The 14,081-nt window shown below is 42.6% G+C and overlaps 2 protein-coding genes across 5 annotated transcripts; both read left to right on the top strand.

Moving 5' to 3' along the window:
- The first annotated feature begins 1,091 nt into the window (after positions 1-1,091).
- Positions 1,092-7,881, top strand: LOC118216994. Of its 4 annotated transcripts, XR_004763114.1 has the most exons (6): positions 1,096-1,169; positions 1,314-1,418; positions 2,514-3,110; positions 3,523-3,618; positions 3,829-5,416; positions 7,735-7,871. XR_004763114.1 is itself a non-coding variant. In XM_035398706.1 (4 exons), the coding sequence occupies exons 1-4, from the start codon at positions 1,399-1,401 to the stop codon at positions 4,766-4,768; spliced, it is 1,653 nt and encodes a 550-aa protein (XP_035254597.1). In that variant the 5' UTR covers positions 1,092-1,398; the 3' UTR covers positions 4,769-5,924. The 4 variants fall into 4 exon arrangements, 1 of the variants encoding a protein (XP_035254597.1); XR_004763115.1 differs by having other exon boundaries at positions 1,092-1,418; positions 7,793-7,881; XR_004763113.1 differs by having other exon boundaries at positions 1,092-1,418.
- On the top strand, positions 7,264-13,030 carry LOC118217135. The gene is made up of 4 exons (XM_035398949.1): positions 7,264-8,649; positions 9,369-9,965; positions 11,256-11,354; positions 11,815-13,030. The coding sequence occupies exons 1-4, from the start codon at positions 8,636-8,638 to the stop codon at positions 12,752-12,754; spliced, it is 1,650 nt and encodes a 549-aa protein (XP_035254840.1). The 5' UTR covers positions 7,264-8,635; the 3' UTR covers positions 12,755-13,030.
- Positions 13,031-14,081: the final 1,051 nt, after the last annotated feature.

Below are 14,081 nucleotides of genomic sequence, written 5' to 3' on the forward strand. Positions count from 1 at the left end.
CCCCCCCATCCCCCTCAACCACATCCCCTCTCTCTCATTCATTCATTCTGTCCTCCTGTTCTGCATGCTAAGAGTGCGCCGTCTGCTTCTTCAGTATATTGAACTATTTTTAAACCACCCCCCCTCCCTCCCTAACCTTGATTTGCTGAGGGAGAGATTGAGAGATGGAGGCAATGACGGATGGAGAGGTGGAATGAACAAGGGAGGGTGGGATTAAGTAGCGAGAGAGGGATGAGCTGAAGGGTAGGAATGAGTGAGAGACAAAGGCAATCCAACACACACTCACACACACTTACACACACACGCACGCACACACACTGACACTTTCATTAAATCAGTAGTTGTCTAGAGAAACTTACAGATTAGTCCTATAACAAGGGTAGGTGACAGTATCATAAATAATATAAGATAATGCTACAGTAGACGAATACTGTTGGTCAGGGGATACACAAAAGCTAAGCCAAAGCATAAGTTATGTTACACTTGTCGCACTTCGTGTGGTTGCACCCGTCTTTCCGCGTAGGTAGGGCTCCAAGTCCTCCTCTCTTCCTCCACATGAGCTGCACTGAAACTAATTTACTGAGATACCCGCAAGAGAAAACTGTTACCACATCTCCCCCATGTGGTATTATTATGTAACTGCAAGCGTTCTCGGCGAAAAGTGATCTCATCTTCAACCTGCAGGCCAGGGTATGTGTGACTTCGAGAATGTTAAGAACGTTTTTCAGTTATTCATTAATTCATACAGATAAAACCACCGGTTCAAAACAAGACTTGCGAAACCTAACAAAAACCAGATCCAAATAATCAAAAGGACTATTGGTTCTTGGATTTGTAACAGGCATCCCAGCAGCTTTTGCATACTGTCGAGATGACCTGGCTGCAGAGCCTTCTCTAGACTTTTGGGGGAATAAAAAATAATTTTGGGGCCCCTCCAGAACACTGGCACCTTCTGATTCTTCTGAAGTCAATATAAGGCGAGAGGGCGGGGCCCTAGGCGCAGTACCTGATCTGCCAAAGTGGGAGGGACGGCGCTCCACTGGCTGTCAGTCTCCTTTAGAAGTGGGCGTGGCCTGCCGACAATAACTGGAGGAGCGCAAAGACATTCAGCAGAAGAAAGAAAGAAGTCGCACTGTATTTTTCACATGTCATTTATCAGAAAAAGAAAGGTAATCTAACAGCACTGTGGACTGTGAGCGATGTGTTAATTAGTCGTCCTGTGCGATAAACACGTGACAGAATATTGGGACGCCAGCGGGTATGTTCAACAATGTCCTCTGCAGTTCCCTTAATTTAATAATTTTTTACTGAAGGTGAGTGAGCAGATCACAATAAGCAAAGGCTTTACGGCTGTTTTGGAGTTTGAGTTTGGACAGCGCTGGACAGGAGCTGCATGCAATGGATGTTGTCCACACACGGTGAGATCAGAGACCAAGTGAAGGTGTCTGCTCTTCAATTACCACAGAAGTAGTAGTTCCTTGTGAATTCATGCAGGGTGTATTGTGCTCTGGAGGGGGAAGTGAAATGGTTTTGTATCCTTGGTTGGCCTTGTTTGTATCATATCTAGAACATTGTCTGTTTCAGCTTGGAAAAACTGATACTCGATGGCTAATCAAAGAAAGAAAAAGAGGCTTGTGAAAGCTATGTTATTCAAAGTTCAGCTTAGACCACAACGCTGATTTTATTCGTTATTCCCAGTACAAACTTTAGCTTATTTCCAGGCTGAGATTGATTCTAAATGTTTTTGCTTTGAACAAAATGTAACTAAGGTGTTCAATGAAACCATATAGGGCCAGAAGTGGCAGCTGTATCCTCTGTACAGTGAATGTGCTGTTCACACCTAGCTGTAGACCGGTTCTACAGGTTTCTCTGGGCCACGTCACAATGCAGTCCACTGATTCGCTCCACACAAGAGGAAAACAAAAACGGCACTGCTGTATTTGCGCAATTCATATCAAGAGGAATGGTGTTTGTCCACATATCTGTCCATCTGACTTTTCCCAGGGTTCTGTGCTGACACTGGCAAAGGTGCGGGTGTACAATCAAGAATTATACCGTCAATTAATTGCACAGTATCAAAACAAAACATGCAAAACAATTCACCCATTTTTTATGTAGTATGGCAGTGTAAGAAACCTCTCAGATACACTACATGGTCAAAAGTATCTGGGCACCCCTTCTAATTAGTGGGTTTGGCTACGTCAGCCACACCCATTATTAACAGGGGCGTAAAATCAAGCATACAGCCGTGCAATCTCCATAGATAAATCTTGGCAGTAGAATGGGTTGTACTGAAGAGCTCAGTGACTTTCAACATGGCACTTTCTTAGGATGCCACCTTTCCAACAAGTCCGTTTTTCAAATTTCCGCCCTGATAGAGCTTCCCTGGTCAACTAAAAGTGCTGCTATTCAGGTTATTCAGGGCCTATTATAAATAAATAAAAATATTAAAATGTATTAATTTGCACATTTATTATTTGATATCAATGTTCTAAATTCTTACTGCCTTGCAGGGAGGAACTGGATCAGCTGGCAGCTGAATACACCTCAGACACCCTGAGCTGTATTCATTCAGTGCAGGAGTTCTGTGACAGACATTCAAAATGGCTCCTCCAGAGAAAGACAGAGCTGGAGATGATGCGAGACATCATGGACAGAGCGGAGAAGATCAACCTCACGAGTGACCACTTCCGAAAATCAGAGAAGAAGCTGAAGGCCTTTGGGCAGTTTTTGTGGAGCAAGGCTATCCAGATGACTGCGGAGAGCAGGGCACAGGAGCTGGAGAAGGAGCTGGAATGCCTGCTCCAAGAGACCTTAGAGGGGCTTGAGAAGCTGACCCCCTTCCTGGAGGCCGTGGAGAAACTGGCGGTCACTTCTCTCTCTGTCTTCAGGGAGGAGAATCCGCTGTGTCGGCTCCCCACGGGGACGAGCGCCATTGGCGTCCGGTCCGTCATCATCTCCGCCAGGCGGGCGTGTCCTCTTCTGATCCATTTCCAGAGGGATGCTGGAGACTTCTTCCTGCCGAGCCTGGTCAACGTGGATGCTCTGATTTTCCAGCTGGAGAAATACGTGGAGGTTTCCCAGGAGTTGTGTGAGAAGCTGCAAAAAAGGTGTTCATCCTCTATCTTCTGACAAACAAGAGTGTAATCTTTGCTATCCTCCACAAACATCTTGTACTATTTTATACAGTTTATCCATGTAGCATTGCAATATTTCTGAGAATAGTCACTGTGCAATGGACCTTGGGGCTAGTGGAGAATCTGACCACCAGCTTCTCCAAAATATTGATCTGGTCATCTAGTTTGGTATTTATGCGAATAAGGTCAAGCCTCTTGTGTGTAATGTGTGGAATAGAGCTGTTTATGATGCAAAGAAATGTCTGATAAAACAGATGATAAAGTGTTTGAGTAGCATATCATACTCTCTTAGAGGTTTTGCTAAATATCCCTGAGAACATGCAGATCTTTTTGATTGTCCATTTCAAAATATTAAAAAAAAAGATTTATCTTATTTTTTTACCAGAGAGCAGACATTCTATCTGATGGACAACAAATTGGATTTCACAGAAGAAGCCATGAAAAATAAGATTGACCATTTGAATCTGCTGACCAGTATCAGGTATGTCTAACCTTGTCTTTTTATCTACTTTGATGTTCGCTTTAAATTAATTATGTGTGGTATTGATGTCTTCGTTATGTCTGACTTCTTTCTATCATAGTGTCATCAGTCTGTTAAAAAAAAAAGGTCATAAAGGAAATCTGCAGAGGAAATGGCTTTGTTGTGCCTGATTCTTGGCTCTGGCTCATTGTGAAACCTCTTCCCCCTCAGATTGGACCAGCACTTCAGGATGGCCTACCTGTTCAGGAGAACTGCCCTCCAATTTGTTGGCCTGCTCAGCCAACGCAGCTCCAGGATGCGCCAGTTCCTGGAGGCTCTGGAGGAAGCAGCCGTTCAGCTGGACAGGATGAAGATGGGGGCCAGCATCTCCAGTGTGGCGGGAAGCTCTGTGGGCTTTGCGGGGGGCGTCGTGTCCATCGTGGGCCTGGCCCTGGCCCCGGTGACGGCGGGGGCGTCTCTGACCCTCACGCTGGTCGGCGTGGGGCTGGGCGTCACCAGCGGAGTAAATGGCTTGGCTACAGGCATCGCTGAGATGTCAGTCAACTCTCTCCATGGGAAGAAGGTCAACGAAATCTTGCAACGCTACAAAGAAGATGTGGAGATTGTTCTGGAGTGTCTTGAGCAAGCGGCCAGCTATACTGAGCCAAACCTAGGCTCAAATGTGGTGGACACGGTGGTGGGTGCAGGTAAAATGGGCTTTAAGATGTTTGGTGTCAGTAGGAAAATTGATGCCATTGTGGACGGGGCCTCTGCTTTGGCGGTCATCAAGAACGATCGGCTTGCCACAAGCATGACCAGGGGTGTGGCCCAGGAGGGCAAAGCTGCCCGCAACATTCCGGGCGTGGCAACCGATATCTCCGATTTTGGGAAGGCGGCTAAGGGCACACCCCTCGCTCTTAGCAAGACAGCCAGGGCAGGGTTCATCACCCTCAACTCCATCTTCATGGGACTGGACCTCTTCTTCATCTGCAAAGACAGCATCAGCCTGGCCAAAGGGAGCAAAAGCAGCGTGTCAAAAGTCATCCGAGGGAGGGCCAGCCTTTGGAAAACTGAGCTGGATGCATGGGAGAGGATCAGTCACTCTCTATGCATAGGGATATGGAGGTTCAGGAAGAGTATGGAGGTCCTACAGAGGCCATTTTACTCATAGATGAAGAAAACAGGAAGGCCATTACAACTGCAAGATTCTAAACTGTAATCTTGTGAAACTTGAGGCCTCATATAGAAAATAGTCTTACAATGAAATTGTATCTTAAATAGTGAATTACACAGAAAACCGTGGCCAAGTAGTTATTTATAAAATTCCACTTTTACATTGACGGGATTGTATCCCCATGTAACTTTTATACTCGAGGCAAGTTAATTACCTACTGGTTATGTTGAGGTACTGCACATTTGCTTTAAGAAAAGCTATCAATTTTAGGCACAAATAGTACAATAAATGTTGTACTATTATAATTTTCTTAAGATTATGCTTGCTTAAATCATATCCAAGATTTATTTTTTTTATAAAAGAGGCCCCTGGCTCTACTCTACAACACTGGTGACATGGCAAGCCATGTAAGTCAAAAGATAAGACTGATTGACCAGTAGCTATAAGTTCCCACACAGACGCTTCTGGCCCTACACAGAGAGCTGAACATGTGGTGACAGCATTGGTTGAGATGTTGATGCCTTTCATGGGCACAAGAGGCGAGAAGAAGAGATGGAAGGGGAAGAGTGAAGATGAGTGGCCATGCATCACCCATTCCATCGGCAGCAGCACTGTAGTTAGGAGAGATATGGGAAGAACCAAAAGGTAAGAAATGCAAGGATAGTGTCAGTAGGTGTGTCAGTAAGTGAAGTGTCAGTAAGTAGAGTCAGGAAGTAAAGCAATGCAATTAACTTTTGTTGAGATAGTAAAGAATGAGTTCATTGAAACTAACCCATTCTTTACTATCTCAACAAAAGGTAATTGTTTGTGATTGAATATGGAAGCAATGTCATTTGTGCTGAGGGAGATTGCTAAAGTATCAATGAATATGAGCAGGGCGACGTAATGATAAATCAAGCCATTAACTTCTTTATTATTTTTAAAAAATCACAATAATGAACAGTAGGTACAATTAGGAATAAATGGGCACAAACGTAAACTGGAAATGGCTGTTGCAAGCACTGTTGAAAAGTACACCTATGGTCCCCAACTGGACGCCATATAAGTATAAGTACTGAGGATTCCAAAGTTTATTTTGACCATCTAGTCTAAGGCAGTGTAGCACAGTGGGTAAGGAACTGGGCTTGTAACCGAAAGGTCGTAGGTTTGTACCCTTGAGCAAGGTACTTAACCAAAATTGCTTCAGTATATATCCAGCTGTATAAATGGATACAATGTAAAAATGCTATGTAAAAGTTGTGTAAGTCGCTCTGGATAAGAGCGTCTTCTAAATGCCTGTAATGTAATGTAATGTAATGCAGTGCTCTGGAAGTGCAATCTAGTGTAGTATAACAGGTAAGGAATTGGGCTTGTAATTTACAGGTTGCAGATTCAATTCCTCGGTAGGACACGGCTAGTGTACCCTTGAGCAAGGTACATTACCTAAATTGATTCAGTATACATCCAGCTGTATAAATGGATGTTATGTAAAAATGGAAAAGTTGTGTAAGTAGCACTGGATATGAGTGTCTGCTAAAATGGCAGCAGTGTAATGTAAAAATAATCCAAGCCTTTGGGACTAGATGCTGAATTCTATCAGATTCAGGGGCCAGAGGGCAGGAAACAGACCTGTTTACTCTGCTGTTACCCATCTCTGTGAGTGTGAAAAAAAATTAAAAGCATATCAGAAATGATGTTTTATTAAAAATATAGAAATTTTATTTGAAAGTAATTATAAATATGAGTAATAAGAACCAAGGAAGCAACCATTTAAAAAAACTAATTTTTTTGAATGTATTTATTTATTACTAAAGTTTAAGTATATGTGAGTGCGAACCCAATACATTATATTTACATTACATACGTATATTTGGCAGACACTTTTATCCAAAGCGATGTACAATAAGTGCATACCGAAGGTCACTGGAACAACTACAAACCACAGGTCCAATAAGGTACAATGCTCATTATGTAACAGTTATTCATAGCCACAAACACGTTAAGTCCAATTCACACAGTAAGCATTGGCTAGGTCAGAGAGTAATGTTAAATCAAACTAGGACACAAGACAGCAAGCTACAACATCAAGAGTGCACAATATGCAATCCTCTCATTGGCACAGTAACATCTGAGAAGCAACTTAGGGGACAGAAATGATAGAAGGAGAAAATGAAACAAAGTGTGTGTACATAAGAATGTCCGGTAATGTCTGTTTCTGTAGTGAAATAAAAAATAGTTTTTTTTTTAGGTAGGAATTATAAGCACAAGCACATTTCAGTTTTCATCTCTGGTAGTGGCGACATAGCTCAGGAGGTAAGAGCGGTTGTCTGGCAGTCGAAGGGTTGCCGGTTCGATCCCCCACCCTGGGTATGTCGAAGTGTCCCTGAGCAAGACACCTAACCCCTAATTGATCTGGTGAATGCAAGGCATCAATTGTAAAGCGCTTTGGATAAAAGCACTATATAAATGCAGTCCATTTACCGTCCATTAGTAGTTTTGTGTATTTTGTTAATTTTGTCTTGTACTTTGTCCACAAAAAAAAAAAAAAAAAAAGACGAAACATTCCCAAAGATCAGGGTGTCACGCATTCAGGTTTCAGTGCTTCTGGGTCTGATCACATCAGGGAGTGTAACTCCACAGGTGACCAGTAACCCATCCTGCCCCTGACTAACGGGGGCATTGAAAAAGTCATGGGACTATGAAGGATGCCATCTTTCAGGAGGTGACTCAGTGCTCACGGGGTACAGACAAACTGGTAAAAAGGTCATTAAAAAAACAACAAAATATTTTCACCAGAGTTTTGTGCATATTGTACCTTCATAATAAGATACATTGGCAAAAAACATGCCTAAAAATACATACAGACACCATCACCTGAAATCCACTGGAGCATAAAGGAAAAATGTGAATTAGTAAGTGGTCATGGCACAAGGCATTTTCACAGAGAGAAATGTTTTTGTCTAATCTGTTTTCTTTTTTTGCAGTATGCATACAGATCTGTGGCGTTAGGACGCAGTTTTTCTCACGTGTCACTCATTGTAGCTACACTGACCGGGGCACGAACTTCTGCGAACATCAATGCGATGACGTTAGAATGCAGCGATCTCCTGCTGAGAACATCGCCACCGTGCGCTCTTATTTTGCAACTAAACTGCAAGATCGTGAGCTGAAGTCATCTGCATTACTGCGCATGAGAAGTACAACTAGTTCGAGATGTGGGAGTGGCTCTGGAGGTGCGTAGAGGGAAGTGACTCTCAGAGAAAATAAAAAGTTGATGCGAAAACGAAACTAGGATTTTGACTAATAATATATATCCATGGATTGGGATGAAGTTTCACTTCAAGCATGAGACTGAAACTGCTACAGGACCAGAGCTGCCCAGTGTACCATTAGAAAAGTCAGTCCTGATTTGTGTTCGAGGAAACTTTCTTACAATATCTTGTGTAAGATAACACATGTATAGAATAGAAGATACTGTTTTTTGACAGTAGTTCGGCATAAAAAGAGATAGCAGCACCCTGTAGGAAAATATGTTGCTTTTCGTCTTCGAAGGGATTAACGGATTGTGGACTGCGTCTTCAGTCCATTACATCGTACTTATTCTACTATTTACTGTTTTTCAGAGTACAAAAGGAAGTCTAACCCGCGACTTGTAGATTTCCTAAAAGAAGTATTGCTACTGCCGGGGCACTTCCTGGAGCAATACTTTAGTTTCAGTGTTGTTATCGTGTTTTTGCAAAGTGTCGTTTAATTTTTATGTCAGTTAACGGATAATGTTTTGTCACACAGAGTTTCTGTGATAGTTTTGTTAACGATAATTCCACTAAGAGGCTACACAACTCTGCTGAAGTTCGAGTTTGCACAGCGCTGAACCGGAGCTCCATCATGGTCCATACACGGTGAGATCAGAGAGACAAGTAAACGTGTCTGCGCTTCCCACAACAGTAGTACTTTCTAGTGAATTCATACGGGGTCCTCCTTGTGCTTTGTGTTGGAGGATGAAAGGGGTATGCACCAGAAAATTCATTTAAAAAAAAAAAAAAAAAAGGTTTTCAATTCAATACTTACAAGAGAAAGTAAGCATTATTAAAAAATATATTTACATACCATTTGGAAATAGGCTAATTAAAAGCATTAACAAAAATAAAAAATGAGCAATAATAAAAACTCAGACAGTAATTGTTTTTCAAAACAATTTGAGTACAAATTCTAGAAAGTAACAATTATTAAAGTGAATGTAAATTTTATAAACATATAAGTAATTATATGTGTAGTGCAGTAATTAGAGTAGTTTTTACTGTGCTTAGCAAAGTGAAAAGTAGTCCTAGCAATAGGAAACAACAGATGTTACTGAATAGAAAACTAAAAGGGATCCACAGATACTGACAGCAGCTTCACCACCTCAAGTGTAGTGCTAGCACAGGTTTCGACCCAGACTTGCAATTCTCATGTAGCGTCATGTCTGCACTTAACCACTGCTGAATACAATGATACAATGATTGCATTATTACACTGAATAATTATATAAATACAGCCTAAAGTGAAGCGCTGGTTTAAGGTATGAACTGTTTACGATATTAATGTGAAATCAATGTTCTAAGTTCTTACTGCCTTGCAGGGAGGAACTGGATCAGCTGGCAGCTGAATACACCTCAGACATCCTGAGCTGTATTCATACAGTGCAGGATTTCTGTGACAGACATTCAAAATGGCTCATCCAGAGAGAGACAGAGCTGGAGATGATGCGAGACATCATAGTCAGAGCGGAGAAGATCAACCTCAAAAGTGACCACTTAAAAAAATCTGAGAATAAGCTGAAGGCCTTTGGGGAGTTTTTGTGGAGCAAGGTTTCCCAGGTGACCGCGGAGAGCAGGGCACAGGAGCTGGAGAAGGAGCTGGAATGCCTGCTCCAAGACACCTTGAAGGGGCTTGAGAAGCTGACCCTCTTCCTGGAGGCCGTGGAGAAACTGGCGGTCACTTCGCTCTCTTTCTTCAGGGAGGAGAATCCGCTGTGCCGGCTCCCCACGGGCACGAGTGCTGCCGCCGTTCGGTCTGTCATCGCCTCCGCCAGGCGGGCGTGTCCTCTTCTGATCCATTTCCAGAGAGATGCTGGAGACTTCTTCCTGCCGAGCCTGGTCAACGCAGAATCACTGGCTTTCCAGCTGGACAAGTACATGAGGGTTTCCCAGGAGCTGTGCGAGATGCTCCAGAAAAGGTATTTTTAATGAGGTTTCGATCAAATCACAGAATAACATACTCCTTGATTCTCTAGCAGACCATTGATAGTTTCCACATTTACCTACACACTTCAATATACAATGAAAATGCTTTGTATTTATTTGATCATTTATTTTTAAAGTATTTTTTTATTATTACAGAATGCCGAATTATATGTAGATAATGAGAAAGATTCATGAGCTGTGTGTCTTCTGTGTCTTCTGTTTTACTATGTGCCACAACACTTATATATTCTTTTAAGTCACCAAAGAGACCATACACCTTGTTTCCAAGGCATAAACTGGTCATTCACTTAAATGAAACCACAACAGAACCCACAGACACTGTGGCCCTGTGGGACTTGAGTCTGACAGTCCTGCGGAGTAAAATGTTCAGTGTTAAATTAACCCTTACAGTGTACATATAGTCCCTTTTCAATGCGTATGTACACTGCAAGAGTTGGACATGTGTCTTGCCACGTACATTCATCTTATCTGCAATCTACCACCTGATCCTCCCAGCCTCATACTTTATATTATCTGGTTTTGTGGCCAATTGCAGCTGTTCATGAATTAGCTTGGGAAAAGATGAAAAATCCATTGCTAACCCAGCAACCAGGGCACCACCAGATCCTTCTAACATGTACAAGTATGGTATAAAAGCAAAACATATGGTCATATTGAATTATAGTCCATTGGGACCAGGGGAGTAAAACAGCGATTAATTCCACAGCCCAGCCCATGATATTGCCGCACTGTATATTCAGTATGGTGCTATAGGCGTCCAATCATTATCTTTTGCAGAGTGCAGACAGACTCTCTCGAATATGTTAGCTGTACACAACTTTTACAGCTGATCATTTCTTTTTTTTTTTTTTCCAGTTCAGACTCTATATAATTTCTTGGAATGAATTATGGGTAAGCAGAAATCATTTTCACCATTAAATTCACCAGTTGAAGCATTTCCTGTAGGTCAGCTGTCCGTCTGTTCTGTATGTGTTGACTGGATTGGAGAATGTGAATAGACGAGATTTGGATTGTTTTGCATCTCTTACTGTTTGTGTAAACTGCCCATTATCAGCTATCATTTTTACATTCTGCAAACAGTAGTCTTTTACATACTGCAGAATATGTTTCAGTGGTTTTATGCATGGGATGTATCCTTATGTTAATAAATATAATACAAATACTATATATTTCTAAAATCAAACTGTATTTCTGAGTCCATCGTAATTCCCAAATGCATGTGTAAATACAGTGCCAGATGTGTGTCATTTTTTCTTACAAAGAAAAGAAAAGCAAGCCTGTAAGAATGATCCATGCTCCAATTTGACCAATGAAGCCATTCAGACCATGTTTGACCATTTGACTCACCTGATCAATATCAGGTAAGCACATCCTGATCCGGAATGAGGTTTAATCTGGACATCGAGACATTAAATTCACTGTGGAATATGGATGCAGAAATCTCAGGTGATTCATTTGCATGATTTGATAACTCTGCTTCTTCTTGGCGTAGTGAGTTCAAGTGTATTATTCTTTTCCTAATGTCAAAGTCCATTAACTTTAACCAACCTGTCTTAGGTCCATCTCTTCATGATTAACTCTAGTGCTTATAATGAAAACTTGGCAAACAGTGACACTCCTTAAATAAAGTAAATAAAGTTTGTGAACATGTTCACAGAGGATGGGCCAACTCTAATCTCTATGAAAATGATGCTAATCATTAATAATACAGACAAAGTCCTCCTGTTCACAAGCAAGGAGCTGATAAATTATCTGGTAATCTGCTGTGTAAAAGAAAATGGGTTGGAGCCCTGGCTGATTGCGAAACCTCTTCCCCCTCAGATTGGACAGGCACTTCAGGATGACCAACCTGTTCAGGGGAGCTGCCCTCCGATTTGTTGGCCTGTTCAGCCAACGCAGCTCCAGGATGCGCCAGTTCCTGGAGGCTCTGGAGGAAGCAGCCGTTCAGCTGGACAGGATGAAGATGGGGGCCAGCATCTCCAGTGTGGCGGGAAGCTCTGTGGGCTTTGCGGGGGGCGTCGTGTCCATTGTGGGCCTGGCCCTGGCCCCGGTGACAGTGGGGGTGTCTCTGATCCTCACGCTGGTCGGCGTGGGGCTGGGCGTCACCAGTGGCGTGAACAGCTTAGCTACGGGTATCACCGAGCTGTCAGTCAACTCTTATCACGGGAAGAAGATCAACGAAATCTTCCAGAGCTACATGGAAGACATGGAGACTATTCTGGAGTGTCTGGAGCAAGCGGCCAGCAGCATTATACCCAATTCAGTGCCAGACGTGCTGGATGTTGCAGCAGGTGTTGCAAGCTTAGTCAAAACTACGGGCATGGTGGGTAAAGGAATAGATGCCGTGGTGGACTGTGCTTCCGCCATAAAGGTGCTGAAAAGCGAAGAGATGGTCTCAAGTGTGGCCAAGGTGGTGTCTCAGGAAGTCAAAGCTGCCCGAAACGTCCCTAACATGGCCGCAGATCTCACCGATTTTGGGCAGTTGGCTAAGGGCACCCCACTTGCCCTTAGCAAATCAGCCAGGGCGGGGTTCATCGCCCTCAACTCCATCTTTATGGGCCTGGACCTCTTCTTCATCTGCAAAGACAGCATCAGCCTGGCCAAAGGGAGCAAGAACGATGTGTCAAAGGTCATCCGAGGGAGGGCCAGTCTGTGGAAAACTGAGCTGGATGCATGGGAGAGGATCCATCGCTCTCTATGCATAGGGATATGGAAGTTCAGGAAGAGTATGGAGGTCCTGCAGAGGCCATTTTACTCATAGCTTAGAAAAACTTATTGTCTTTACCAGCTGCATAATCACTCGGGAGCTCCTTTTAAATCAGTGCTCAAGACGCATCTTTTAAGCCACACTTACAAAACCTTTCTAAATCCAGACATGACATAGCTCACTGCTGTAATGATAACTATCCAGAAGAAATTGTTTATGTATTTACTAGCTTTGCTCAGTAGTTATTGTGATGTATCGATTTGTTATTTGTACTAATATTTGCTGGTTTAGAGCTTGGTTCATTTGTTAATGATATCTAATTTGTTTTCACCTAATTTGTTTTCTGATTATTCTGCAAAGTGAACGTGAAATCAAAGATAGCATCAGATTTGTGTACACCTCCCTAATACCACACATCAAACATGATTTTATCCCCCTTTACCTCAGATTTGTAATGCCCGTTCTTCATATAAGACCTGTACCTTTGCTTGTGTTAGCTTGGGATACCGCGGTAAACATGAGAGATGGAAGACTCACACATGTACCCAGGCGCTGTTGCCGCCTTTTCTGCATGGTCCACCGGCTGAGCTGCACAGCGACACAGTCGCAGCTGCCGTAGGCAAACTGGCCAATAGGGAAGCACCCTGTGGGGCTGCTCCACCTTATTGGCACCAGCACTGTCTGGATTGGAGTTTGGACCTTGGAGTGGGCCGCTGAACTAAGAGAAGTTGCATATGTTTATGAAACAAACAAAGAAGGATGTAAAGGCAGAATTGTGTTTCCAAAAGCAACACAAGCCCTGATCTCACGGCCAGCCCAAAATGAAGAATCCCAGTTGTGAAGTTGTTTTTTTTTTTGGGGGGGGGGGGGGGGCAAACATCTGAGACTGGAATAGCCCATTGTTTGAATGTAAGGGAGAAGTCTTAACGGTCAAATTACAGCCGTGGACTTTGATCTTTTAAAACGGCACACCCATGGCTATGAGTAGAAAAATTAACAACTAAATACAGGAGTGTTGATACTCTGATGAGCACTTGTGGTTTCAGATAGCATTACTGATAATGTTTCTGAACATTGCCCAGGGCTGTAGTTGTACAAAGAAAACAGCAATCTGTTTTATTTATATTTATTGACCCTCATGTGCAATGGTGTCGAGGTACAATAAAATCAAGAAGAATTTTAAGAAAATATGAAATATAAAAGAAAAAGAAGAAATAATAACAATCAACTGAAACATTTACAATCCAAATAAACATGGATCAAGGTCAAAGATCAAAATTTTCCTGATGTTACGAAAGAATCAACTGTCAGTATTTTTTGCAGTTCATTCCAGGTATGAGGAGCACAGAAGTTAAAAGCAGTTTTTCCATGCTGAGAGTGT

This window comes from Anguilla anguilla, chromosome 17, assembly GCF_013347855.1.
Source record: "Anguilla anguilla isolate fAngAng1 chromosome 17, fAngAng1.pri, whole genome shotgun sequence".
Taxonomy (NCBI): Eukaryota; Metazoa; Chordata; class Actinopteri; order Anguilliformes; family Anguillidae; genus Anguilla; species Anguilla anguilla.